This window comes from Chlorocebus sabaeus, chromosome 23 (assembly GCF_047675955.1).
Source record: "Chlorocebus sabaeus isolate Y175 chromosome 23, mChlSab1.0.hap1, whole genome shotgun sequence".
Classification (NCBI taxonomy): Eukaryota; Metazoa; Chordata; class Mammalia; order Primates; family Cercopithecidae; genus Chlorocebus; species Chlorocebus sabaeus.
Window position 1 is genome coordinate 50,462,575 of NC_132926.1, and position 27,007 is coordinate 50,489,581.

Here is a 27,007-nt window from a genome sequence, read left to right on the forward strand (position 1 = left end):
TACTCCACTTCTATGGTACCAACTTTTTATTTTTCAGATTCCACATATAAGTGATATCCTACAGTATTTGCCTCTCTCTCTATGTCTTATTTCACTTAACATACTATCCTCCATTTCCATCCATGTTGCTACAGATGACAGGATTTCATTCTTTTTATGGCCGAATGATATTCTATTGGGTATATATACCCCCATTTTCTTTATCTATTCTTTCATTGTTGGACACTTAGGTTGAGTCTGTATTTTGGCTATTGTAAAATATGGGAGTGCAGATATTTCTTTGACATACTGATTTCATTTCCTTTGGATATATATCCAGTAGTAGGATTGCTGGATCATCTAGAAGTTCCATTTTTTTATTTTTTTAGTAACCTCCATATTGTTTCCCATAATAACTACTAATTTACGTTCCCACCAACAGTGTATAAATGTTCCCTTCTCCTGAAATCCTCGCCAACACTTGTTTTTTTTCTTTTTGATAGTAGCCATTCTCATTGGAATGAAGTGGTGTCTTGTTGTGATTTGGGTTTGCATTTGCCTGATGATTAGTTTATTTGAATATTTTTTGGTATACCTGTTGGCTCTTTTTATATCTTCCTTTCAAAATGTCTGTTAAGCAATATTTTGCCCTTTTTTAATCAGTTTTTTTTTTTTGCTATTAAGTTTTTTTAATATATATTCTGGATATTAACCCATTGTCAGATGTATAGTTTGCAATTCTCTCCTATTTCTGTAGATTGTCTATTCATTTTATCAGTTGTTTCCTTTGCTGCACAAAAACTTTTTGGTTTGATGTAATCAGATTTGTCTGTTTTTGTTTCTGTTGCCTGTGTTTTGAGGTCTTCGCTTTAAAAATCCTTGCCTAGCACAGTGTTGTAAAGCATTTTCCCCTGTTTTCTTCCAGTAGATTTCATGGTTTTAGGTTTCACATTTAAGTCTTTAATCCATTTTGAGTTGATTTTTGTATATAGTGAGAAGTAGTTTAGTCTTATTCTTCTGCAAGTAGATAACACATTTTCTAAGTGTTTTTGGCACCTGTTTTGAAAATCAGTTGTCTGTAGATGCATGACTTTAATTCTGGGATATCCATTCTGCTCTATTGGTCTGTTTTTATGTCAGTGCCATGCTTTTTTGGTTGCAGTAGCTTTGTAGTATATTTTGAGGTCTGTGTATCTGTCCATTGCTGAAAGTGGGGTGTTCAAGTTCCCTGCTATTACTGTATTATAGTCTGTCTCTCCCTTTAGATCTAATGATATTTGCTTTACAGACTTGGGCACTCCAGTGTTCGGGGTATGTGTTAATATATACTGTAAATATATATGAGAGACACAATTGTTTTTTTTTTTTTTTTTTTTTGAGATGGAGTCTGGCTCTGTCGCCCAGGCTGGAGTGCAGTGGCCAGATCTCAGCTCACTGCAAGCTCCGCCTCCCGGGTTTACGCCATTCTCCTGCCTCAGCCTCCCGAGTAGCTGGGACTACAGGCGCCCGCCACCTCGCCCGGCTAGTTTTTTGTATTTTTTAGTAGAGACGGGGTTTCACCGTGTTAGCCAGGATGGTCTCGATCTCCTGACCTCGTGATCCACCCGTCTCTGCCTCCCAAAGTGCTGGGATTACAGGCTTGAGCCACCGCGCCCGGCCGAGAGACACAATTGTATATTATATAATTATATATATTATAAGTAATGTAATTGTTATATCTTCCTGCTGAATTGATCCCTTTATCATTATATAATCACCTTTTCTGTCTCTTTTTACAGTTTTTGACTTAAAGTAAGCATGGCTACTCCTGTTTGCTTTGGGTTTCCATTTACATGGATGTCTTTTTCTATCCTTTAATTTTTTATTTTTTATTTTTTGTGACAGAGTCTCGCACCGTTCCCCAGGCTGGAGCACAGTGGTGTGACTCACTGTACCCTCCACCTCCTGTATTCAAGTGATCTTGTGCTTCAGCCTCCCAAACAGCTGGTATTACACCAGCTAATTTTTGTATTTTTTAGTAGAGACAGGCGCACCACCACCACACCCAGCTAATTTTTGTATTTTTTAGTAGAGACAGGGTTTTGCCATGTTAGCCACACTGGTCTTGAACTCCTGACCTCAGGTGATATTCCTGTCTTGGCCTCCCAAAGTGCTAGGATTACAGGCGTAAACCACTGCACCCAACCTCTATCCCTTAACTTTCAATCTATGTTTGTCTTTAACAGTGAGGTGAGTCTGTTATAGGCAGCATACATTTGGGTTTTATTATCCACTCAGCCATTCTGTATATTTTAATTGGAGGAACTTACCCAGTCACATTCAAGGCTGTTATTTATAGGTGAGGATTTATTGCTGCCTTTGTGTTAATGGTTTTCTGGTTGTTTTATAGATTTTTTTTTGTAGCATTCTTTCTCTCTTGTTCACGTCTGTGGTTTTGTTGCTCACTGTGGTGCTATACTTTGTTTCCTTTCTCTTTCTCCTTTGTGTATCTGCTGTAATTTCTTTCTTTATGTTTACTATAGAGCTAGCATAAAGAGTCTTGTTATAATGCACTATTTTAAGCTGATAGCAAATTAACTTTGGTCTCTGTATTGCTCCATTCTCATGTTGTCATAAAGAACTACCTGAGACTGGGTAATTTGTGAAGAAAAGAGGTTTACTTGACTCACAGTTCCACAGGCTTCACAGGAGGCATGAGTGGGAGGTCTTAGGAAACTTACAATCATAGCAGAAGGTGAAGGGGAAACAAGCACTCCTTACCATGGTGGAGCAGGAGAGAGAGAGAGAGAGAATGCAATGGGGGGGAAATGCCACACTTAAACCGTCAGATCTTGTGGAACTCACTATCATGAGAACAGCATGGGGGAAAATCTGTCCCCATGATCCAGTCACCTCCCACCAGGCCCCTCCCCTAACATGAGTATTACAATTCGACGTGAGATTTGAGTGGGGACATAGAGCCAAACCATATTATTCTACCACTGGCCCCTCCCAAATCTCATGTCCTTCTCATTTGAAAACCAATCATACCTTTCCAGCAGTCCCCAAAAGTCTTAACTCAATCTGACATTAACTTAAAAGTCCAAGTCCAAAGTCTCATCTGAGACATGGCAAGTCCCTTCCACCTATGAGCCCGTAAAATCAAAAACAAGTTACTTCCAAGATACAATGGAGGTATAGGCATGGGGTAAATGCTTCTGCTCCAAATGGTAGAAATTGGCCAAAATAAAGGGGCTACAGGTCCCACGCTAGTCCGAAACCCAGCAGGGCAGTCATTAAATCTTAAAGCTTCCAAATAATTTCCATTGACTCTATGTCTGACATCCAGGGCACGCTGAGGCAAGTGGTGGGCCCCCAAGGCCTTGGGCAGCTCTGCCCCTGTGGGCTCTGCAGGGTACAGCCCCTGTGGCTGCTTTCATGGGCTGGTGTTGAGTGCCTGTGGCTTTTCTAGGCTCTCAGTGCAGACTGTGGGTCTACCATTCTGGGGTCTGAAGGACAATGGCCCCCTTTTCGCAGCTCCACTAGACAGTTCCCCAGTGGGGACTCTATGTGGGGGCTCCAACCCCACATTTTCCCTCTGCACTGCCCTAGTGCAGGTTCTCCATGAGGGCTCTGCCTCTGCAGCAGACTTCTTCCTGGATATCCAGGCATTTCCATACGTCCTCTGAAATCTAGGCAGAGATTCCCAAACCTCAGCTTTTGCCTTCTGCATACCCACAGGCCCAACACCATGTGGAAGCCACCAAGACTTGGGGCTTGCAGCCTCTGATTCAATGACCTTAACTGTATCGTTGGCCCCTTTTGGCCACACACTTTTAAACCAGCAAATCTTGTGAGAGCTCACTATCATGAGAACAGCATGGGGTAAATCTGCCCCTGGATGGAGCTGGAGCAGCTGGGATGCAGGGCACCAAGTCCTGAGGCTGCACAGAGTAGCAGGGCCCTGGGCCCAGCCCACGAAGTCATTTTTGGTTGGCCTCTGGGCCTGTGATAGGAGGGGCTACCTTGAAAGACTCTGAAATGCCCTGGAAACATTTTCCCCATTCTCTTAGCTATTAACGTTTGGCTCCTGTTGTGCACATTTCTGCAGCGGGCTTGAATTTCTCCCCAGAGAATGGGTTTTTCTTTTCGACCGCATGATCAGGCTGCAAATTTTCTAAACTTTTATGCCCTACTTCCCTTTTAAATATAAGTTTGTTTCAGATAATCTCTTTGTTCATGCATATGAACGTACACTTTTAGAAACAGCCAGGTCACCTCTTGAATGCTATGCTGCTTAGAAATTTCTTCTGCCAGATACCCTAAATCATGTCTCTCAAGTTTCAAAGTTCCACAGATCTCTAGGGCAGGGGCAAAATGCCACCAGTCTCATTGCTAAAGCATAGCAAGAGTGACCTTTACTCCAGTTTCCAATAAGTTCCTCATCTCCATCTGAGATCACCTCAGCCTGGACTTCATTGTTTATATCACTTATCAGCATTTTGGTCAAAAGCATTCAACAAGTCTCTAGGAAGTTCCAAACTTTTCCACATCTTTTCTGTCTTTTTCTGAGTCCTCCAAACCGTTCCAGCCTCTGCCTGTTACCCAGTTCCAAAGTCACTTCTACATTTTCAGATATCTTTGTAGCAGTGCCCCACTACTACTAATAATTTGTATTTCTATTATTGCACATATAATTACAGGAAAATTAGAAAACATAGTAAGAAAAACTTCATCTGAAACTTTGTTGTGAAGAATAAGAGTGATTTCTCTGTGATAAATTCCTTGCTATAACATTGTTGGAGCTAAAGGTTATGACATCCTTGGGGCTTGTGCTGTGGATTCCTATATTGATTTGGAAAAAAGGTTGTGGTGATTCTGATTTGCAGTATTAGTAAGCAGTGAATAAATGTTTATCACAGCCTCTGTAAAATGGATACTATGTGTGGATTTGGTATTTTAGAATTGTTTTCATTTGCATTTTCTGTTTACTAGTGACTGTTTGTTTTGTGTACCTGTTAAGAATTGTCTGTTTTTATCTTTTGTTCATTTACTACTTGAAATAGTAATGCATTTCTGTGAGTACTGGTACCTATTACAGGTTAATTATCTTTAATCATATAACATTTAAGAATTATTTTCTGTTCATCTTTTCAAGTTTCAACTTGTATGGGCTAATATACTTCAGAATTAAATGTTATTTTCTTCTCGAGTGTGATATAATTCTTCTCTGTTTTCTTTTTTTCTAGGAAACGTGTTAATTGCTTTCTTAGCTTTAAAGCTTTAATTAAACTGAAATTTATTTCAAGGAACAGTATAAACAGTGATTGTTGTTTTTTGCTAAAATGTATTTTCAAAGTACTTTCTTCACTTTAAGTATTGGTGTTTTATAGTATGTATCTTAAGATAGTGATTATACTTTTATTTCACGTAAATGTGGTCTATATAAAACCTTAGGCAACAGGCAAAATATCCCAAATTTCTAAATAGTGTTACTTAATTTTTAATTATTTGTACTATTACCAGAATATATTTCATATTGAATTCATGTACATATGAACATGTGTGTTATTTTACTCATTTATTTACTTATTTATTTAAACAGTTCAGAAACGATTGCCAGATGTTGGTATATCCTACTTTCTGGATCTGTGCTTGTGAAAGGCTCCATGGTCTTGCCTCCTTGCAGGTACGTTCACATTTGCTGCTTAGTACATGTGGCAGGCAAAGTTAATATTAAACTATTTTGTATAGGATGTATGTTTTCTTTCAGTAGGTGATACATCTTTTAAATGTCTTTGCTTGTTGGCAGCATTGGAAATACTTGGCAGGAATCAGTTAATCTTTTGTATTTCTGGGGGTATAATCTGTAAGCTTACACCATGACATGATATCTTCTTCCTCTTTGAAAATTAGTTTTATGGGAGCTGGGTGTGGTGGCTCACACCTGTAATCCCAGCACTTTAGGAGACTGATGCTGGCGGATCACCTGAGGTCGGGAGTTCGAGACCAGTCTGACCAACATGGAGAAACCCCGTCTCTACTAAAAATACAAAATTAGCCGGGTGTGGTGGCGCATACCTGTAATTTCAGCTACTCGGGAGGCTGAGGCAGGAGAATTGCTTGAACCCAGGAGGTGGAGTTTGCCATGAGCTGAGACCATGCCATTACACTCCAGCCTGGGCAACAAGAGCGAAAATACATCTCCAAAAAAAAAAAAAAAAATTAGTTTTATGTATGATTTGAGCTGATTTATCTAATGAGTTTTTGATTCATTGCTATTATTGGATGTAGAGAGGTGATGTAACAGTTAAGAAATTGGTTTTTGTAGCAAATCAACTAGATTACAATTCTGATTTCATCACTAGTTATGTGACTTGGGACAAATTTTAGTTTTCTTGACTGAAAAATGGGAATAATAGTGGTACCTACTTAAGTATTGTCATGAGGTGTTAGGAAACTACTACAGATGCTCTCAACAGAAGTCTATAAGGGCACATTCTGGAGCCAGACTCCATGAGTTCATATCTGCTTTACTATTTCTTGGGCAGATTACTTAATTTCTTTGTGCCTTACTTTGTTCATTTGTAAAATGATCATAATAATACAACTTCTTTCATAGCATAGGCTAATGCTGAGAAATAAATGACTTACTCTATATAAAGCTCTTAGAACAGTACCTGGTTGTTAAAAGTAATTGTTAATTATTATCATAACTATTACGTAAAAGAGAAGGGCGGTGGAAAGAAGGTCAATTGTGGAATTCTGTTAGTAATTATTAAGATTTTGGGGCCTCAACATATGCTTTAGTGACATATAAATGTAATTTTTAGTGACTTTTTTCCCATAATGTTGAGAAGAAATTTCTAGGCTTTGAAAGTAAGACTTCCGATTGTAGTTAATTTAGTAGCATAACTATTTAACATAAATATCAGGATATGGGACATCTCGATTTAAATATCATTTTAGAAGTCATGCCTTGACTCCTGAAACTTTACATCATTGGCCTTTGCATGAAATGTGCTAATTGACTAGTTGAATAACACATGTAGTTGACTGCATTTATAAATATATAGTAGTTCTGGTTTTTTTGAGCTTTTTGGCCATTGTTCCTTTTCCCTGTATTTGTGAATCTCACATTAATGAATTTGTATTTTTAGCCCCTGAGAACTGAATAAGCTGGATTGATTTGCCTACAGTTATAGTTTAAAATTATAGGCCGGGCACGGTGGCTCAAGGCTGTAATCCCAGCACTTTGGGAGGCCGAGACGGGCAGATCACGAGGTCAGGAGATCGAGACCATCCTGGCTAACATAGTGAAACTCCGTCTCTATTAAAAAATACAAAAAACTAGCCAGGCGTGGTGGCGGGCACCTGTAGTCCCAGTTACTCGGGAGGCTGAGGCAGGAGAATGGTGTAAACCCAGGAGGTGGAGCTTGCAGTGAGCCGAGATCCGGCCACTGTACTCCAGCCTGGGCGACAGAATGAGACTCCGTCTCAAAAAAAAAAAAAAAAAAGATTATTAGTATTTTTCTTTTGAATACTCCTGCTGTGTTCTGAATGGTCAAGAATTTACTGTGAGGACATTTAGTAGCCCTTAATCAACTGCAATAATTCATTCCTAGTTTGTGATCAAGACAATGAAGTTTATCTTTTTAAGTAAATAGAATGTTTGAGATTTGAGAAAAAGTCATGGTATGCATTAATGTAATCATAAACTTTACAGCAAACGTGATTATGGAATTTTATTCTAAAGAATAATACTGATTAACGAATTTGTATCTTTTGTGTGAAAAATTTATAATAGGCTACTGTACGTTCAATTTTAGGATTAGTGAGTTACTATAACAAATAAACTGCCTAGAATAATGCTTAGCATACATTAAGCATCAAATAATTTTTGGCTTCTTCAGACAGAATACAGAAACCACAGCATAATTGGAACAGGTAAAGTTTGATTTTTTTTTTTAATTTTTTATTTTTTTAATTTGAAACAGAGTTGCTGTTGCCCAGGCTGGAGGGTAGTGGCAGGATCTTGGCACACTGCAACCTGCACCTTCTGGGTTCGAGTAATTCTCCTGCCTCAGCCTTCCAAATAGCTGGGATTACAGGTGTGTGCCACCACACCCAGCTAATGTTTGTATTTTTAGTAGAGGCATGGTTTCACCGTGTTGGCTAGGCTGGTCTCAGGCTCCTGACCTCAAGTGACCTGCCTGCCTTGGCCTCCCAAAATGCAGGGATTACAGACATGAGCCACTGCACCTGGCCTGAGCAGGTAAAGTTTAATTTTAAAATTAAACTAATTCAAGGGATTAGCTACTAAAAAGGATAAAGCAGAATACCCTACAGCTGAGGGCAAATTCCCAAGGACAAAACAAATTTGAAAGGGAGACCCTTTCCTCATGACTAGAGTTCAGACTTTGTTGAAGAATCTTAGTTGCAGCCCAGTAAATAGCAGAGACGTTCACTGGATTGCTCTGGGACAGAGCTGCTCCACAGTCATCTGGTCAAGGCTGGCAGGAAGGGGAAGGGAACTGCTGGCCAGGAGTGGCACGTAGGAGACCCCCCTTACCAGGATGCAGATGGCCCCTGAAGCTGGGGACAGGAAACAGAAGCCCCCGAGTTGCAGAGGAAAGACTTTCTTACTGCAGTGTTCCTCTAGCACCCTCTGCTGACAAAGCTGCAACATTTTCAGCTAGCAAAGAAGAATATTTGCACAATTCACATCCTTACCACAAAGTAGGGCAATAAAGGGTAGATTTGAAGCTGAGAGCCAGAGCCAGTATGTTTGGAGAGGCAGTAAATAACTGTCACAGTTCACTCCCCTGGCTGCTCAGCTTCCTTATGAATGCTTCTAAACACATTTGAAATTCCATTCAACGATCTGTGTCTACCTAACAAAATGCAACTATCCTTTATACAAATGAAGTTCTTACCCTCTGGCCCAAATAAGGAGACACACAACCACAACAACCATTGCTAGCTATATTTGTATATAATCTGTCATAGTGCCTCTGAATATTCTGTTAACTAAAGACTACCTTGTAAAGTTCACCTTCAGTATCTTATACTATATATAGAGTAATCTAAGAGAAAATATAAAAAGCTACTACAGTCCTTGTTTCTCTAATTGGACACAAGGCTATAGTTGTTATCTCTGTCTTTCACTACCCATTCAGTATTTCTTGCCTCATGTAAAACTTCAGCTGTTCTGTGTCCTTTACTTTGTGGTTGGAACAAAACTTTAATTTTGATGTATCTTCAACTGTCCTGCCTCTTTCTTGGTTGCTGTAGTTTTTGATTAACCTTTTTTTTTTTTTTTTTTTAAAGACAGCGTCTTCCCTCCGTCACCCAGGCTGGAATGCAGTGATGTGATCCCAGCACACTGCAATCTCTGCCTCCCAGGTTCTGGCGATTCTCCTGCCTCAGTCTCCCAAATAGCTGGGATTACAGGCGTGCACCACCATGCCCGGCTAATTTTTGTATTTTTTGTGGAGAGAGGGTACCATGTTGGCCAGGCTGGTCTCAAACTCCTGACCTCAAGTGATCTGCCTGCCTTGACCTCCTGGAGTGCTAGGATTACAGGTGTGAGCCACTTCACCTGACTGTTTTCCACCAATCTTTATTGTATCTTTTCTTTTCTTTCTTTTTTTTTTTTTTTTTTAAAGACAGATTCTCACTCTATTGCCCAGGCTGGAGTGCGGTGGCTCAGTCTTGGCTCACCTCAACCTCTGCCTCCCAGGTTCAAGCAATCCCTCTGCTTCAGCCTCCCAAGTAGCTAGGACTATAGGTGTGCACCACCACACCCAGCTAATTTTTGTATTTTTAGTAGAGATGGAGTTTCACCGTATTGGCCAGGCTTGTCTTGACCTCCTGACCTCAAGTGATCTACCACCTTGGCCTCCCAAAGTGCTGGGATTACAGTGTGAGCCACCACACCTGGCCCCATTAATCTTTAATAGTGGGCATGGAAGTACAAACAGGAGCATAAGAGAATGGCCTAAGTTCCACATGTAGTCTCTCTTGCCTACATTTTGTGCAGTAATCCATTATGCCTTTACTAATTGGAATCAGTCACATGGGCCAGTGGACTAACCTCTTTTGCTGGCTGTTGGTTTAATGACTGGGTGGAAGTCTCTAGTTCAGTGGAACCATTGTTGTGTTTACTGGTAGAAGCAATACTCTTTTGTACACTAAGCCTCCAAACCAGCAGAGCTTAGAGTTGTTGAGAGGGGAAGCAAAAATTGTGTGAATGAGTTTGTGAAAGGAAAATAAATCTCAGGACCCCCAAATCACTAAGTCAAAGAGAAAAGCTGCTCTTTTATTGTGAAATATAATATGGGGAAAAGTGCAGATAACATAAATCTACATGTTAGTGAATTACTATATATCGAATGTTTGCATAATCACTACCCATATCAAGAAATTGAACATTGTCATTACCTAGAAGCAGCTTCATGCCTTTTCTTAAATCTACTGTCTCAGCTTTCCTCAACACCAATTTCCTAAATTTTAATCAGTCTTGTATGTCTGAAGAGTTTTGGCCTGTGGATATGTACACCTTAGTTGAGGGCTATTATAAGTAATGCAGCTGTGAACATTTTTGTATATTAGATGCACATGTGGATTCATTTCTGCTGTATATACCTAACAAGGAATTGTTGGCTCACAGTGTTGTAGGACTTCCTCCTTAGTTCAGCTAAGAGCCGGGTCTTGTTACACAGCCATGAAATATTAGGCTCACAGAAACTTTGAAGGATGAGAATATTGGAATTTATTGCGCAAAAAGGAAAAAGGGGAAACAAGGATTCTCTGCAAAACCAGAGTTTCTGCTAGTGTGCTTCCTGCCTGGCACATTGAATCACAGGTACCATGCAGGAAGAGGAGGGGCCAACCTCCTCCTCACAGCAAAGGGCACAAACTTCTGTGGCTCCACTCCTGTGTGTGCTTCTCCCAGTGTGGAGGCCAGTTAGAATTTTTCTGGGAACCCCTTTACACTTGACTGTCTCAACAACAGGGTGTGCCTCCATTAAGCTTTGTTAATTCCAAGTTGTATTCCAAATTGATGCACTAATTTACACACCCACCAGTGGTGTGTGAGAGTTCTTATTGTTCCACATTCTAACCAACACTTAGTAGTATGAGTCTTTTTAAAGTTATTGGCTGCTTAATTTCAGTCATTCTTTTCCATTTTATTATAGTTTTCATTTGCATTTGAATGACTGCTGATGAATACATTTTCATTAGAGTGACTTTTTTTTATTATACTTTAAGTTCTAGGGTACATGTGCACAACGTGCAGGTTTGTTACGTATGTATACATGTGCCATGTTGGTGTGCTGCACCTATTAACTCGACATTTACATTAGGTATATCTCCTAATGCTATCCCTTCCCCCTCTCCCCACCCCATGACAGGCCCTGGTGTGTGACGTTCCCCTTCTTGTGTCCAAGTGTTGTCATTGTTTAATTCCCACCTGTGAGTGAGAACATGTAGTGTTTGGTTTTTTATCCTTGTGATAGTTTGCTGAGAATGGTGGTTTCTAGCTTCATCCATGTCCCTACAAAGGACATGAACTCATCCTTTTTTATGGCTGCATAGTATTCTGTGGTGTATATGTGCCACATTTTTTTTTTTTATTATACTTTATGTTCTAGAGTACACGTGCATAACGTGCAGGTTTGTTACATATGTATACATGTGCCATGTTAGTGTGCTGCACCCATTAACTCGTCATTTACATTAGCTATATCTCCTAATGGTATCCCTCCCGCCTCCCCCCCGACCCTAAAACAGGCCCTAGTGTGTGATGTTCCCCTTCCTGTGTCGAAGTGTTTGCATTGTTCAATTCCCACCTATGAGTGAGAACATGCAGTGTTTGGTTTTCTGTTCTTGCAATAGTTTGCTGAGAATGATGGTTTCCAGCTGCATCCACATCCCTACAAAGGACATGAACTCATCCTTTTTTATGGCTGCATAGTATTCCATGGTGTATATGTGCCACATTTTCTTAATCCAGTCTATCATTGATGGACATTTGGGTTGGTTCCAAGTCTTTGCTATTGTGAATAGTGCTGCAATAAACATATGTGTGCATGTGTCTTTATAGCAGCATGATTTATAATCCTTTGGGTATATCCCCAGTAATGGGATGGCTGGGTCAAATGGTGTTTCTAGTTCTAGATCCTTGAGGAATCGCCACACTGTCATCCACAATGGTCGAACTAGTTTACAGTCCCACCAGCAGTGTAAAAGTTTTCCTGTTTCTCCACATCCTCTCCAGCACCTGTTTCCTGACTTTTTAATGATTGCCATTCTAACTGGTGTGAGATGGTGTCTCATTGTGGTTTTGGTTTGCATTTCTCTGATAGCTAGTGATGATGAGCATTTTTTCATGTGTCTGTTGGCTGCATAAATGTATTCTTTTGAGAAGTGTCTGTTCATATCCTTTGCCCACTTTTTGATGGGGTTGTTTATTATTTTCTTGTAAATTTGTTTGAGTTCTTTGTAGGTTCTGGATATTAGCCCTTTGTCAGATGAGTAGATTGCAAAAATTTTCTCCCATTCTGTAGGTTGCCTGTTCACTCTGATGGTAGTTTCTTTTGCTGTGCAGAAGCTCTTTAGTTTAATTAGATCCCATTTGTCAATTGTGGCTTTTGTTGCCATTATTTTTGGTGTTTTAGACATAAAGTCCTTGCCCATGCCTGTGTCCCTAGGTTTTCTTCTAGGGTTTTTATGGTTTTAGGTCTAACATTGAAGTCTCTAATCTATCTTGAATTAATTTTTGTATAAGACATAAGGAAGGGATCCAGTTTCAGCTTTCTACTTAGGGCTAGCCAGTTTTCCCAGCACCATTTATTAAATAGGGAATCCTTTCCCCATTTCTTGTTTTTGTCAGGTTTGTCAAATATTGACCAGATGGTTGTAGAAAGTTGTATTATTTCTGAGGGCTCTGTTCTGTTCCGTTGGTCTATATCTCTGTTTGGTACCAGTACCATGCAATTTTAGTTACTGTAGCCTTGTAATATAGTTTGAAGTCAGGTAGCGTGATGCTTCCAGCTTTGTTCTTTTGGCTTAGGATTGTCTTGGCAATGCGGGCTCTTTTTTGGTTCCATATGAACTTTGAAGTAGTTTTTTTCCAATTCTGTGAAGAAAGTCATTGGTAGCTTGATGGGGATGGCATTGAATCTATAAATTACCTGGGGCAGTATGGCCGTTTTCATGATATTGATTCCTCCTATCATGAGCATGGAATGTTCTTCCATTTGTTTGTGTCCTCCTTTATTTCACTGAGCAGTGGTTTGTAGTTCTTCTTGAAGAGGTCCTTCATATCCCTTGTAAGTTGGATTCCTAGGCATTTTATTCTCTTTGAAGCAATTGTGAATGGCAATTCACTTATGATTTGGCTCTCTGTCTGTTATTGGTGTATAAGAATGCTTGTGATTTTTGCACATTGATTTTGTATCCTGAAACTTGGCTGAAGTTGCTTATCAACTTAAGGAGAATTTGGGCTGAGACAATGGAGTTTTCTAAATATACAATCATGTCATCTGCAAACAGGGACAATTTGACTTCCTCTTTTCCTACTTGAACACCCTTTATTTCTTTCTCTTGCCTGATTGCCCTAGTCAGAACTTCCAACACTATGTTGAATAGGAGTGGTGAGAGAGGGCATCCCTGTCTTGTGCCAGTTTTCAAAGGGAATTTTTCCAGTTTTTGCCCATTCAGTATGATATTGGCTGTGGGCTTGTCGTAACTAGCTCTTACTATTTTGAGATATGTTCCATCAATACCAAATTTATTGGAGAGTTTTTAGCCTGAAGGGCTGCTGAGTTTTGTCAAAAGCCTTTTCTGCATCTATTGAGATAATCATGTGGTTTTTGTCTTTGGTTCTGTTTATATGATGAATTACGTTTATTGATTTGCGTATGTTGAACCAGCCTTGCATCCCAGGGATAAAGCCCACTTGATCATAGTGGATAAGCTTTTTGATGTGCTGCTGGATTCGGTTTGCCAGTATTTTATTGAGGATTTTTGCATCAATGTTCGTCAGGGATATTGGTGTAAAGTTCTCTGTTTTTACTGTGTCTCTGCCAGGCTTTGGTATCAGGATGATGTTGGCCTCGTAAAATGAGTTAGGGAGGATTCCCTCTTTTTCTGTTGATTGGAATCGTTTCTGAAGGAATGGTACCAGCTCCTGCTTGTACCTCTGGTAGAATTCAGCTGTGAATCTCTCTGGTCCTGGACTTTTTTTGGTTGGTAGGCTATTATTGCCTCAGTTTCAGAGCTTGTTATTGGTGTATTCAGGAATTCAACTTCTTCCTGGTTTAGTCTTGGGAGAGTGTATGTTTCCAGGAATTTATCCATTTCTTCTACATTTTCTAGTTTATTTGCATAGAGGTGTTTACAGTATTCTCTGATGGTAGTTTGTATTTGTGGGGTCGGTGGTGATATCCCCTTTATCATTTTTTATTGCATCTATTTGATTCTTCTCTCTTTTCTTCTTTATTAGTCTTGCTAGCAGTCTATCAATTTTGTTGATCTTTTCAAAAAACCAGCTCGTGGATTCATTGATTTTTTGAAGGGTTTTTTTTGTGTCTCTCTCTCCTTCAGTTCTGCTCTGATCTTAGTTATTTCTTGCCTTCTGCTGGCTTTTGAATGTGTTTGCTCTTGCTTCTCTAGTTCTTTTAATTGTGATGTTAGGGTGTCAATTTTAGATCTTTCCTGCTTTCTCTCATGAGCATTTAGTGCTATAAATTTCCCTCTACATACTGCTTTAAATGTGTCCCAGAGATTCTGGTATGTTGTATCTTTGTTCTTATTGGTTTCAAAGAACATCTTTATTTCTGCCTTCATTTCATAATGTACCCAGTAGTCATTCAGGAGCAGGTTGTTCAGTTTCCATGTAGTTGACAGGTTTTGATTGAGTTTCTTAATCCTGAATTCTAGTTTGATTGCACTGTGGTCTGAGAGACAGTTTGTTATAATTTCTGTTCTTGTACATTTGCTGATGAGTGCTTTACTTCCAACTCTGTGGTCAGTTTTGGAATAAGTGTGATGTGGTGCTGAGAAGAATGTATATTCTGTTGATTTGGGATAGAGAGTTCTGTAGATGTCTATTAGGTCTGTTTGGTGCAGAGTTGAGTTCAATTCCTGGATATCCTTGTTAACTTTCTGTCTTGTTGATCTGTCTAATGTTGACAGTGTGGTGTTAAAGTCTCCCATTATTGTTGTGTGGGAGTCTAAGTCTCTTTGTAAGTCTCTAAGGACTTGCTTTGTGAATCTGGGTGCTCCTGTATTGGGTGCATATATATTTAGGATAGTTAACTCTTCCTGTTGAATTGATCCCTTTACCATTATGTAATGGCCTTCTCTGTCTCTTTTGATCTTTGTTGGTTTAAAGTCTGTTTTATCAGAGACTAGGATTGCAACCCTTGCCTTTTTTTTGTTTTCCATTTGCTTGGTAGATCTTCCTCCATCCCTTTATTTTGGGCCTGTGTGTGTGTCTGCATGTGAGATGGGTCTCCTGAATACAGCACATTGATGGGTCTTGACTCTTTATCCAATTTGCCAGTCTTTGTCTTTTAATTCGAGCATTTAGTCCATTTACATTTAAGGTTAATATTATGTGTGAACTTGATCCTCTAATTATGATGTAACTGCTTCTTTTGCTTGTCAGTTGATGCAGTTTCTTCCTAGCATCGGTGGTCTTTACAATTTGTCATGTTTTTGCAGTAGCTGGTACCAGTTGTTCCTTTCCATGTTTAGTGCTTCCTTCAGTATCTCTTGTAGTGGAGGCCTGGTGGTGACAAAATCTCTCAGCCTTTGCTTGTCTGTAAAGGATTTTATTTCTCCTTCACTTATGAAACTTATTGGGGCTGGATATGAAATTCTGGGTTGAAGATTCTTTTCTTTAAGAATGTTGAATATTGGCCCCCACTCTCTTCTGGCTTGTAGAGTTTCTGCTGAGAGATCTGCTGTTAGTCTGATGGGCTTCCCTTTGTGGGTAACCCGACCTTTCTCTCTGGCTGCCCTTAACATTTTTCCTTCATTTCAACTTTGGTGAATCTGACAATTGTGTGTCTTGGAGTTGCTCTTCTCAAGGAGTAGAGCATTCTACTTGTGGCATTCTCTGTATTTCCTGAATTTGAATGTTGGCCTGCCTTGCTGGGTTGGGGAAGTTCTCCTGAATATCATCCTGCAGGATCTTTTCCAACTGGGTTCCATTCTCACTATCACTTTCAGGTACACCAATCGACGCAGATTTGGTCTTTTCACATAGTCCCATATTTCTTGGAGGCTTTGTTCATTTCTTTTTACTCTTTTTTCTGTAAATTTCTCTTCTCGCTTAATTTCATTAATTTGATCTTCAATCATTGATACCCTTTCTTCCAGTTGATCGAGTTGGTTACTGAAGCTTGTTCATTTGTCATGTAGTTCCCGTGTCATGGTTTTCATCACTGTCAGGTCATTTAAGGACTTCTCTACATTGGTTATTCTAGTTAGCCATTCTTCAGATTTTTTTTCAATGTTTTTAGTTTCTTTGCGCTGGGTTCGTAGTTCCTCCTTTAGCTCGGAGAAGTTTGATCATCTGAAGCCTTCTTCTCTCAGCTCGTCAAAGTCATTCTCGGTCCAGCTTTGTTCTGTTGCTGGTGAGGAGCTGCGTTCCTTTGGAGCGGGAGAGGCAATCTGATTTTTAGAATTTTCAGCTTTTCTGCACTGCTTTTTCCCCATCTTTGTGGTCTTATCTGTCTTTGGTCTTTGATGATGGTGACACACAGATGGGGTTTTGGTGTGGATGTCCTTTCTGTTAGTTTTCCTTCTAACAGTCAGGACCCTCAGCTGCAGGTCTGTTGGAGTTTCCTTGAGGTCCACTCCAGACCCTGTTTACCTGGGTATCAGCAGCAGAAACTGCAAAATAGTGAATATTGCTGAACAGCAAATGTTGCTGTCTGATCATTCCTCTGGGAGCTTCCTCTCAGAGGTGTACCCAGCCGTGTGAGGTGTCAGTCCGCCTCTAGAGGGTGATGTCTCCCAGTTAGGCTACTCAGGGGTCAGGGACCCACTTGAGCAGGCAGTCTGACCGTTCTCAGACCTCAGACTCCGTGCTGGGAGAACCACTGCTCTCTTCAAAGCCGTCAGATAGGGACATTTACATCTGCAGAGGTTTCTGCTGCCTTTTGTTTGGCCATGCCCTGTCCCCAGAGGTGGAGTCTACAGAGGCAGGCAGGCCTCCTTGAGCTCCGGTGGGCTCCAGCCAGTTCGAGCTTCCTGGCCCTTTTGTTTACCTACTTAAGCCTCAGCAATAGCTGGCGCCCCTCCCCTGACCTCACTGCTGCCTTGTAGTTAGATCTCAGACTGCTGTGCTAGCAATGAGGTAGACTCTGTGGGCGTGGGACCCACTGAGCCAGGTGTGGGATATAATCTCCTGTTGTGCCATTTGCTAAGACCCTTGGTAAAGCACATTATTAGGGTGGGAGTGACTTGATTTTCCGGATGTTGTGTGTCTCAGTTTCCCTTGGCTAGGAAAGGGAATTCCCTTCCCCCTTGCACTTCCCAAGTGAGGCAATGCCTTGCCCTGCTTCGGCTCTTGCTCGTTGGGCTGCACCCACTCTCCTGCAGCCACTATCTGACACGCCTCGGTGAGTTGAACCCGGTACCTTAGTTGGAAATGCAGAAGTCATCCGTCTTCTGTGTTGCTCACGCTGGGAGCTAGAGGCTGGAACTGTTCCTATTCGGCCATCTTGGCGCCACTTCTGCCACATTTTCTTAATCCAGTCTATCATTGATGGACGTTTGGGTTGGTTCCAAGTCTTTGCTGTTATGAATAGTGCCGCAATAAACATATGTGTGCATGTGTCTTTATAGCAGCATGATTTATAATCCTTTGGGTATATCCCCAGTAATGGGATGGCTGGGTCAAATGGTGTTTCTAGTTCTAGATCCTTGAGGAATCGCCACACTGTCTTCCACAATGGTCGAACTAGTTTACAGTCCCACCAACAGTGTAAAAGTTTTCCTGTTTCTCCACATCCTCTCCAGCACCTGTTGTTTCCTGACTTTTTAATGATTGCCATTCTAACTGGTGTGAGTTGGTATCTCATTGTGGTTTTGATTTGCATTTCTCTGATGGCCAGTGATGATGAGTATTTTTTCATGTGTCTGTTGGCTGCATAAATGTCTTCTTTTGAGAAGTGTCTGTTCATATCCTTTGCCCACTTTTTGATGGGATTGTTTGTTTTTTTGTTGTAAATTTGTTTGAGTTTTTTTGTAGGTTCTGGATATTAGCCCTTTGTCAGATGAGTAGATTGCAAAAATTTTCTCCCATTCTGTAGGTTGCCTGTTAACTCTGATAGTAGTTTCTTTTGCTGTGCAGAACTGTCACCCAGGCTGGAGTGCAGTGGCACAATTTTAGTCCACTGCAACCTCTACCTCCCAGGTTCAAGCGATTCTCCTGCCTCAGCCTCCCAAGTAGATGGGACTGCAGGTGCATGACACCATGCCCAACCATGCCCAAATAATTTTTGTATTTTTAGTAGAGACAGGGTGTCCGCATGTTGGCCAGGTTGTTCTTAAACTGCTGGCTTCAAGCGATCCGCCTGCCTTGGCTTCCCAAAGTACTGGGATTAGAGGCTTGAGCCACCACACCCAGTCTAGAATGACCTTTTTTGTAAAGTGACTTCTCAGGTCTTTTCCTTATTTTCTTAATAAGATGTCTTTTTGTTTTCAAGATGTAGACATTTTTGATATATTCTGAATAAGAAACCTTCCTTGGTTATTTTTATTGGAAATACTTTTCCCCACTCTGTCTTATTCATTGTATTAATTCTGTTAGTAATGTCTTTCAATGAACATGAGCTCTTAATTCTAATGTAGAAAAATTTGTCTTTTCTGTTTCTGAGGTTGCAGACCCCAAAAATCTGAGATAGGTCTCAGTTCATTTAGAAAGTTTAATTTGCCAAGGCTGAGGACGTGCGCCTGTGACACAGCCTCAGGAGGTCCTGTGACATGTGCTTAAGGTGGTCAGAACACAGTTTTGTTTTATACATTTTAGGGAGACATAAGACCTCAATCAACATGTGTAAGATCAGCATTGGTTCAGTCTGGAAAGGCAGGACTACTTGAAACAGAGGGGGGGCTTCCAGGTCATAGGTAGATAAGAGACAAGTGGTTGCTTTTTTTTTTTTTTTGAGACAGAGTTTTGCTCTTGCTGCCCAGGCTGGGGTGCAATGGCACGAATTCGGCTCACTGCACCCTCCACCTTGAGGGTTCAGACTATTCTCCTGCCTCAGCCTCCTGAGTAGCTGGGATTACAGGTGCCCGCCACCACACCCAGGGAATTTTTATATTTTTAGTAGAGATGGAGTTTCAACATTTTGGCCAGGCTGGTCTTGAACTCATGACCTCAGGTTATCCATCTGCCTCGGACTCCCAAAGTGCTGGGATTACAGGTGTGAGCCATTGTGGCCAGCTGGCTGCCTTTTTTTTTTTTTTTTTTTTTTTGAGTTTCTGATTAGCCCCTCCAAAGGAGGCAATCAGATATGCATTTATCTCAGGGAATAGAGGGGTGACTTTGAATAGAATGGGAGGCAACTTTCCCCTAAGCAGTTTCCAGCTTGACTTTTCCCTTTAGCTTAGTGATTTGGGAGGCTCAAGATACTTTGCTTTCACAAGGTCATGGAGATGTGTGTGTGTGTGTGTGTGTGTGTGTATTTTTCTTATTATTTTCTAGAACTTTTCTTGTTTTCTTTTCACAGTTAAATCTGTAGTCTACCTGGAATTGAGTTTTGGGCATGGTATAATGTTGAGTCGTTTTCCATAGGGATACCTAGATGTCCTTTTCCCACTCATTCATTACCACTTTTTATGTAAATCAAATATCCACGTGTGTGTGCGCCAGTTTTAATTTTCATGTTTTTGATGAATAATGATGGTGAACACTTTTCCTTATGCTTATTGGCCATTGCTTTCTGTTTTTTCTTTAATAAAGTATCTCTTTACGTTTTTTGTGTGCCTGTTGTAAACTCCTGTTGTTTATTACTGTAACTGTCCAGTGGATTCTTCCTGCCCACTTGTGCAGACAAAACCAATTCTCTGAGACCATGGCATTGTAATAAATAGTTTAATTGACACAAGCCTGGCCACACCATGTGGGAGATGGAGTTATTACTCAAATTCATCTCTTCCAAAATTTGGAGGTTAGGATTTTTTAAGGACAGTTTGGTGGGGCAGGGAATCTGGATTCTGGGTGAAGCCACAGGACTGGTCAGTGGGAGGTCTGTGGGTCCTGGTGGCCACTAATGAATCATCAGAAATGCTAAAAACCTGAAAAGACATCTCAAAAGGCCAATCTCAAATTCTACAATAGCACTGTTACTTGCAGGAGTAATTGAGTTGCAAATCTTGTGACTTTTGGAATAATGACTGGTAATCATTTATGTGTACACCTTAGCAGAATTCAGGCTCCTCATCCTTGTAATCTGGTGGTCTTTCTTTCATTAGCTTTACAAAAACGGTGTAGTTTTGGGGAAGGGCTATTATCGTTTAAACTATGTATGTCTCCCAAAGTTAGGGTGGCCAGGGCCAAGGAATGATTGAGGGCAGTTTAGAGGTTAAAGTTAAGATGATTGTGGATTGTCTTACAGTGAAGGCAAGTAGCTGTAATTTAGAGATACGTTGCCTCTTGGCGGCTTCTTCTCTGTTACTTAACACCTTGAAGGTGAGGTTGTTTAAATCCTGTTGTGGGGTTTGAGGGCCAGAATCCAGCTTTTGGAATTTTTTCCTAATGTCAGGAGAGGATTGGGTGATAAAATGCATATTAAGGATTAGGCAACCTTCTGGCCCCTCTGGGTCTAGGACTGTAAAGTGTTTAAGGGCAGCTGCTAAGCGGTCCATGAACTGGGCTGGGTTTTCATCTTTACCGTGGGTAGTTTCCTTTAGTTTGTCATAATTAACAGGTTTGTATGCTGCCTTTTTGAGCCCCTCGACTAGGCAGGAGACCATGTAATCTTTCCTGTCTTTACATGGGGAGTCTGTCTGGTATTGCCAATGGGGATCCTCTCGGGGAACTGCCCTGGTGCCCTCTTGGAAGCCTGGCTCATGAAGCCAGCGGGTATCTGCGTAGGACTGGGCTAGAAAGTAAACTCTTTCTTGTTCTTCTAGGGAGAGGGGAGAGGTCAGGATGACATTTAAGTTACTCCAGGTTAAATTGTAGGACTGAGTTAGATATTGGAATTGCTGTATATATTTAGTGGAGTCTGATGAGAAAGACCCTAAACACTGGCTGGTTTGGGAAAGGTCTGATAGAGAAAAAGGCACACATACCCTGACTATGCCTTCAGCTCCAGCCACCTCTCTAAGAGGAAATTGTTGGGCAGGTGGGGGAGAACTAATTGCTAAATTAAACTGTAAGCCAGACCAGGTGTGAGGTGGGGAGGTAATAGAAGGGTTATAGGGTAGGAGAGCTGCAGAAGAATTGGGACCCGATCCAGCCTGGCATGGAGTGGCAGGGGGAGAAGGAGAGAGGTCAGAGGGGTCAGTGGAAAAAGGATTCAGAGGACTCTGAGCTTGGAGCGGAGACCGAAAGGAGCAGATGGGAGAGAAAGAAGGAAAATCTGGGACAAGTTGCATTGGGAGCAGAGGCTAGGGAGGGAGCGAAGTGTAAAAAATGCCTGGATATAAGGCACCTCAGACCATTTGCCCAGTTTTCGACAAAAATTATCTAGGTCTTGTAGGATAGACAAATTGAAAGTGCCATTCTCTGGCCACATGGAACTATTGTCGAGTTTGTATTGGGGCCAAGTGGTATTACAGAAGAAAATAAGACGTTTAGGTTTTAGGTCAGGTGTTAGTCGAAGGGGTTTGAGGTTTTTAAGAACACAGGCTAAGGAGGAAGAGGCAGGAATGGATGGCGGAAGGTTGCCCATAGTGGAGAAGGTAAGTTTCAAGAGGAAGGTAGAGACATGGAGAAATGGAGGTGGGCAGCTACACTGTATATGTTTAGTGGAGTCTGATGAGAAAGACCCTAAACGCTGGCTGATTTGGGAAAGGTCTGATAGAGAAAAAGGCACATGTACCCTGACTATGTCTTCAGCTCTAGCCACCTCTCTAAGAGGAAATTGTTGGGCAGGTGGGGGAGAGCTAATTGCTAAATTAAACTGTAAGCCAGACCGGGTGTGAGGTCTGCTTCCAGTAGGCGTCCCTGACTGAGTCCTGGGCTGTAATGTGGGTGAGCAGCCAAAGCAGGTGTCCCCGCAATTGACCTGCCACCAAGGGAATGTGGGTGAATGATCAAGGTAGGTGTCCCCGCGGTGATCAGACACCAAGGGAAGACTGTCTTCCCAAGTCAGTAACTGAGGTCAGAGTTTTTGAATGCACAGATGAAGTGTGTCTCCTTTTTGTCTCTGCCAAGAGGGGAGAGAAACTGAAATTGAAAGGAGAGAGATTGAAGGGAGGCGAGAGAGGTTAGGTAGAGAGCGAAAAAACCGCTTACCCGAGTGTGAAGAACCACTTACCAATTTGAAATTGGTGAGATGGTCCTTGGGCTGACTGGTTTGATGACCCAAGGTGGTAGGTGGATCTCCTCACGGAGGGAGTGTGAGGACAGGGGACCAGTCTCCCAAAGGAGTTCCCCTGTCCTGGGTTTTTGGCACCAAATGTTACGCGCGTCCATATCAGCGACCACCTGATCTGGTTTAGTGTGAGCAACAAGGCTGTTTATTCACTTGGGTGCAGGTGGGCTGAGTCCAAGAAAGGAGTCAGCGAAGGGTTGTGGGGTTATCATTGGTTCTTACAGGTTTAGGATAGGCGGTGGTGTTAGGAGCAATTTTTGCAGTCAGGGAATGGATGTTTACAAAGTACGTTCTCAAGGGCTGGGAGGATGTTACAAAGTACATTCACAAGGATGGAGAATATCACAAAGTACATTATCACAAGGTGGGGGTGGGGTGGGGGATGTCACGATGATGGCTTGACCATGTGCAACCAGCTCAAAGGACTTTACAGTATGGATCCTCCGAATTCATAAAAATTGTTTTGGTTATTTGTTTTCATATGTTCTTTGCAGCTCCATATGATTTCTAGCATCAGTTTGTCAATTAAAAACAAAAATGCCTGCTGGGATTTTGATTGGGAATGCACTGAATCTATAAACCAGTTTAGGGAGAAGTGAACATCTTAATAGTTGGTTCTTTTAAACCATGAATGAGGTACATCACTCCATTTATTTAGGTCTTTAATTTCTCTCAATGATGTTTTGCAGTTTTCAGTGTAGAGATACTGTATATGCTGATCTTACATCTTGCAACCTTATTAAATCACTTATTCTAATTGCGGTTTTATATATTTTTTAGTATTTTTGTACATAAACGATCTTGTCATCTGTGAATAAACAGCTTCACTTCTTATTTTTCTGATCGGAATGCCTTTTCTTTTTCCTATTGTACTAGGGGAAAGCTATAGTACATTGTTGTGACAGAGTGGAGCAAACATCCTTGCTCTCAATCTATTAATTAAAAAGTAGTTGGGGGCCAGGCATGGTGGCTCACACCTGTAATCCCAGCACTTTGGGAGGCCAAGGCGGGTGGATCACCTGAAGTCAGGAGTTCGAGACCAGCCTGGTCAACGTGGTGAAACCCCGCCTCTACTAAAAATACAAAAATTAGCTGGGTGTGGTGGCATGTACCTGTAATCCCAGCTACTTGGGAGGCTGAGGCACGAGAATTGCTTGAACCTAGGAGTCGGAGGTTGCAGTGAGTGGAGATTACACCACTGCAGTCCAACCTGGATGACAGAACGAGACTCCCTCTCAAAAAAAAAAAAAAAAAAAAAGTAGTTGGGTATGAAGACATGGGGAGTTGGAAGCATTCATTCAGCTTTTCACCAAGTATAATCTTAGCTCTAAATTTTTCATAGATGACCTTTATCTGGTTGCCCCTCTGTAATCTCTACTTTCCACACCTTCATTATCAGACAACCATGGTTCGGCTTTCTGGAGAGAGAGTATTTTACATTTTCTGCTATTTTCTGTAAATGGAATATGTTGTATAGTTTTAATCTAGTTTTTTCATGTAGCATAATGTTTTTATGGCTCACTCATGTTTTAGCACACATCAATTCTAGCATGTCCATTTTTTAAAAAAATGCAACATTGTCTTTAATTCTTTGTTGATACTGCGTTCTGTCCATTCAGAAGATTTAAAAAATTTGAAAATTTTAGTTGTTTTAATTTGGGGCTGTCACAAAAATGCTTCTATCAAAATTTACATAAAAGGCTTTATATGGCCATGTGTTTTCACTTCTTTATTATAGATATGTAGGAGTGGAATTGCTATAAGTACATGTTTAACTTCTTGGGAAAAAACTAAATTGTTTACAAAATGACTGTACCATTTTACATTCTGACCACCACTTGGTATTCACAGTCTTCTATATTATTTGCCATTCTGGGGTATATTTAACAGTATCTTACTGTGATTTAGATTTGTAGTTCAGTAGTGATGAGGGATGTAGGGGATCTTTTTATGTGCTTACTAGACATTCCTGTATCTTCTTTGGTGAAATGTCTATTCAGACATTTTGTCCATTTTAAAATTGTGCTGTCTTATCAAGTAGTAAGAATGTGTGTATTTTGGATACAAGTTCTATGTCATATATATGATTTACATATATTTTCTCTCAGCCTGTGGCTTTTTTTTTTTTTTTTTTTTGAGATGGAGTCTTGCTCTGCTGGAGTGCCGTGGCGTGACCTCAGCTCACTGCAACCTCTGCCTCCCAGGTTCAAGCAGTTCTCCTGCCTTAGCCTCCCAAGTAGCTGAGATTGCAAGTGCCCACTACTATGCCTGGCTAATTTTTGTATTTTTAGTAGAGATGGGGTTGCACCATGTTGGCCAGGCTGGCTTCAACTCCTGACCTCAAGCGATCCGCCCACCTCAGCCTCCCAAAGTGCTGGGATTACAGGCATGTGCCACCGTGCCCAGCCAGTCTGTGACTTCTTAATAGTGTCTTTTAGGCCGGGCGCGGTGGCTCAAACCTGTAATCCCAGCACTTTGGGAGGCCGAGACGGGTGGATCACGAGGTCAGGAGATCGAGACCATCCTGGCTAACACGGTGAAACCCCGTCTCTACTAAAAAATACAAAAAACTAGCCGGGCGAGGTGGCGGGCGCCTGTCGTCCCAGCTACTCGGGAGGCTGAGGCAGGAGAATGGCGTGAACCCGGGAGGCAGAGCTTGCAGTGAGCTGAGATCCGGCCACCGCACTCCAGCCTGGGTAACAGAGCAAGACTCCGTCTCAAAAAAAAAAAAAAAAAAAAAAAAATGGTGTCTTTTGAAGCATAAAACTTTAATATTGATGATACATAATTTAAGGTTTATTTTTGAGACTGGAACTTTTGGTGTCATAGCGAAGAAATCTTTGACTAAACCAACCTCACGATTATTTAATCTTACAGCTTTTTCTAGAATTTTTCTAGAATTTAGTTCTTACATTTTGGTCTGTAATCCATTGTGAGTTAATTTTTTGTTTTGTTTGTATATATGTATTTTTGCATATGGATATTTGTATATTCATTTTACCCAGCACAGTTTATTGAGAAGGCTGGGTTTTTTTCCCCATTGAATTGCCTTGGTACCTTTATTCAAAATCAGTTAACCATAAATATTTGTATGTTTGTTTTCTGGACCATTTGTTCTGTCTCATTTAAATATTTTTCTGTCTTGGTACCAGTCCTGACTATCTTGATTATTATAGCTTTATTGTAACTTCAAATCCAGTAAGTCTTACAGCTTTGTTCATTTTTATAATGGCTTTGGCTATTTTAGGTTTTTGTATATTTATATACATTTAAGGATCTGCTTGTCAGTTTATACCATAAAGCCTGTCAGGGTTTTGATAGGAAATGATTTGAATCTATAGATTTAATTTGGGGAGAACTTCAGTCTTAACTGTATTGTGTCTCTAGCCTATTGAACATGGGTTGCTTCTGCATATATTTATCTTTTATTTCTTTCAGTGATATTTTGTATTTTTCAGTGTATAAGTCTTATACTTTTGTTAAATCATTTCCAAATATTTTATTCTTAATAGGATTATGAATGGAATTGTATCTTAATTTCATTTTCATTTTATTCATTGCCAGTGTATAGAAATACAGTTGGTTTTTGCATATTGATCTTATATTCTGTGACCTTGATATAATCTTTTATTAGATCTAGTAGTTTATATTTGTAGATTCCTTAACATTTTCTATCTACAGGATCAGTCTACTATGATAAACATAGTTTCATTTCTTTTTTTCCAGTCTGTATGCCTTTAATGTATTTTCTTGCCTTATTGTACTGGCAAGAGTCTCCAGTATGGTATTCATTGGAAGTGGTGAGAGTGGACCACCTTTGCTTGTTCCTGAAGCATATTGCAATCCCGCAGATCCACCAAGAATATAACAAAAATCAGCCAGGTACAATGGCTCATGCCTGTAATACCAGTGGTTTGAGAGGCCAAGGCCAGAGGATCACTTGAGGCCAGGAATTTGAGATCTTCTTGTCAACACAGGGAGACCCTTGTCTCTACAAAAAAACATGTGTGGTGGTGTACAACTGTAGTCCTCGCTACTCAAGAGACTGAGGCGAGAGGATAGCTTGAGTCCAGGAGTTTAGTGCTACAGTGAGCCATGATCATGCCACTTCACTCCAACGCGGCAACAGAATGAGACCTTATCGCTAAAAAAATAAAACAACAAAAATAACATTTACACAATCAACAAAGGAATTAAAAGGGGACACTAAACAAAAATATTTGACAGAAATGATGGTAGTACAGGAAGAACAGAGGAACAAAACAGATGAGACATTTAAAAAATAGGAAAATGGTAGACATAATCCAGACAAGTTAGTAATTTCATTACATGTGCATAGTCTAAATATTCCAATCAAAAGAGATTATCAGGTTCTATGACAATTCAAAATCCTATTACATGCTGTCTACAGGAAACACACTTCAGCTGTAAAAGCACAAATAAGTTGAAAAGGATTGAGAGATATACCAGGCAAACTG

The 27,007-nt window shown here is 40.7% G+C and overlaps 1 protein-coding gene across 8 annotated transcripts in view; it reads left to right on the forward strand.

The window, feature by feature from the left end:
* The window catches only part of RAPGEF6 (Rap guanine nucleotide exchange factor 6), a 210,992-nt gene that overhangs the window by 40,863 nt on the left and 143,122 nt on the right, over positions 1–27,007 (forward strand). For all 8 annotated transcript variants that reach the window (XM_073010711.1, XM_073010712.1, XM_008014336.3 and 5 more), the window contains one exon: positions 5,564–5,647. In XM_073010711.1, the coding sequence (XP_072866812.1) occupies positions 5,564–5,647 (84 nt within the window). The remainder of the gene's footprint in view (positions 1–5,563; positions 5,648–27,007) is intronic.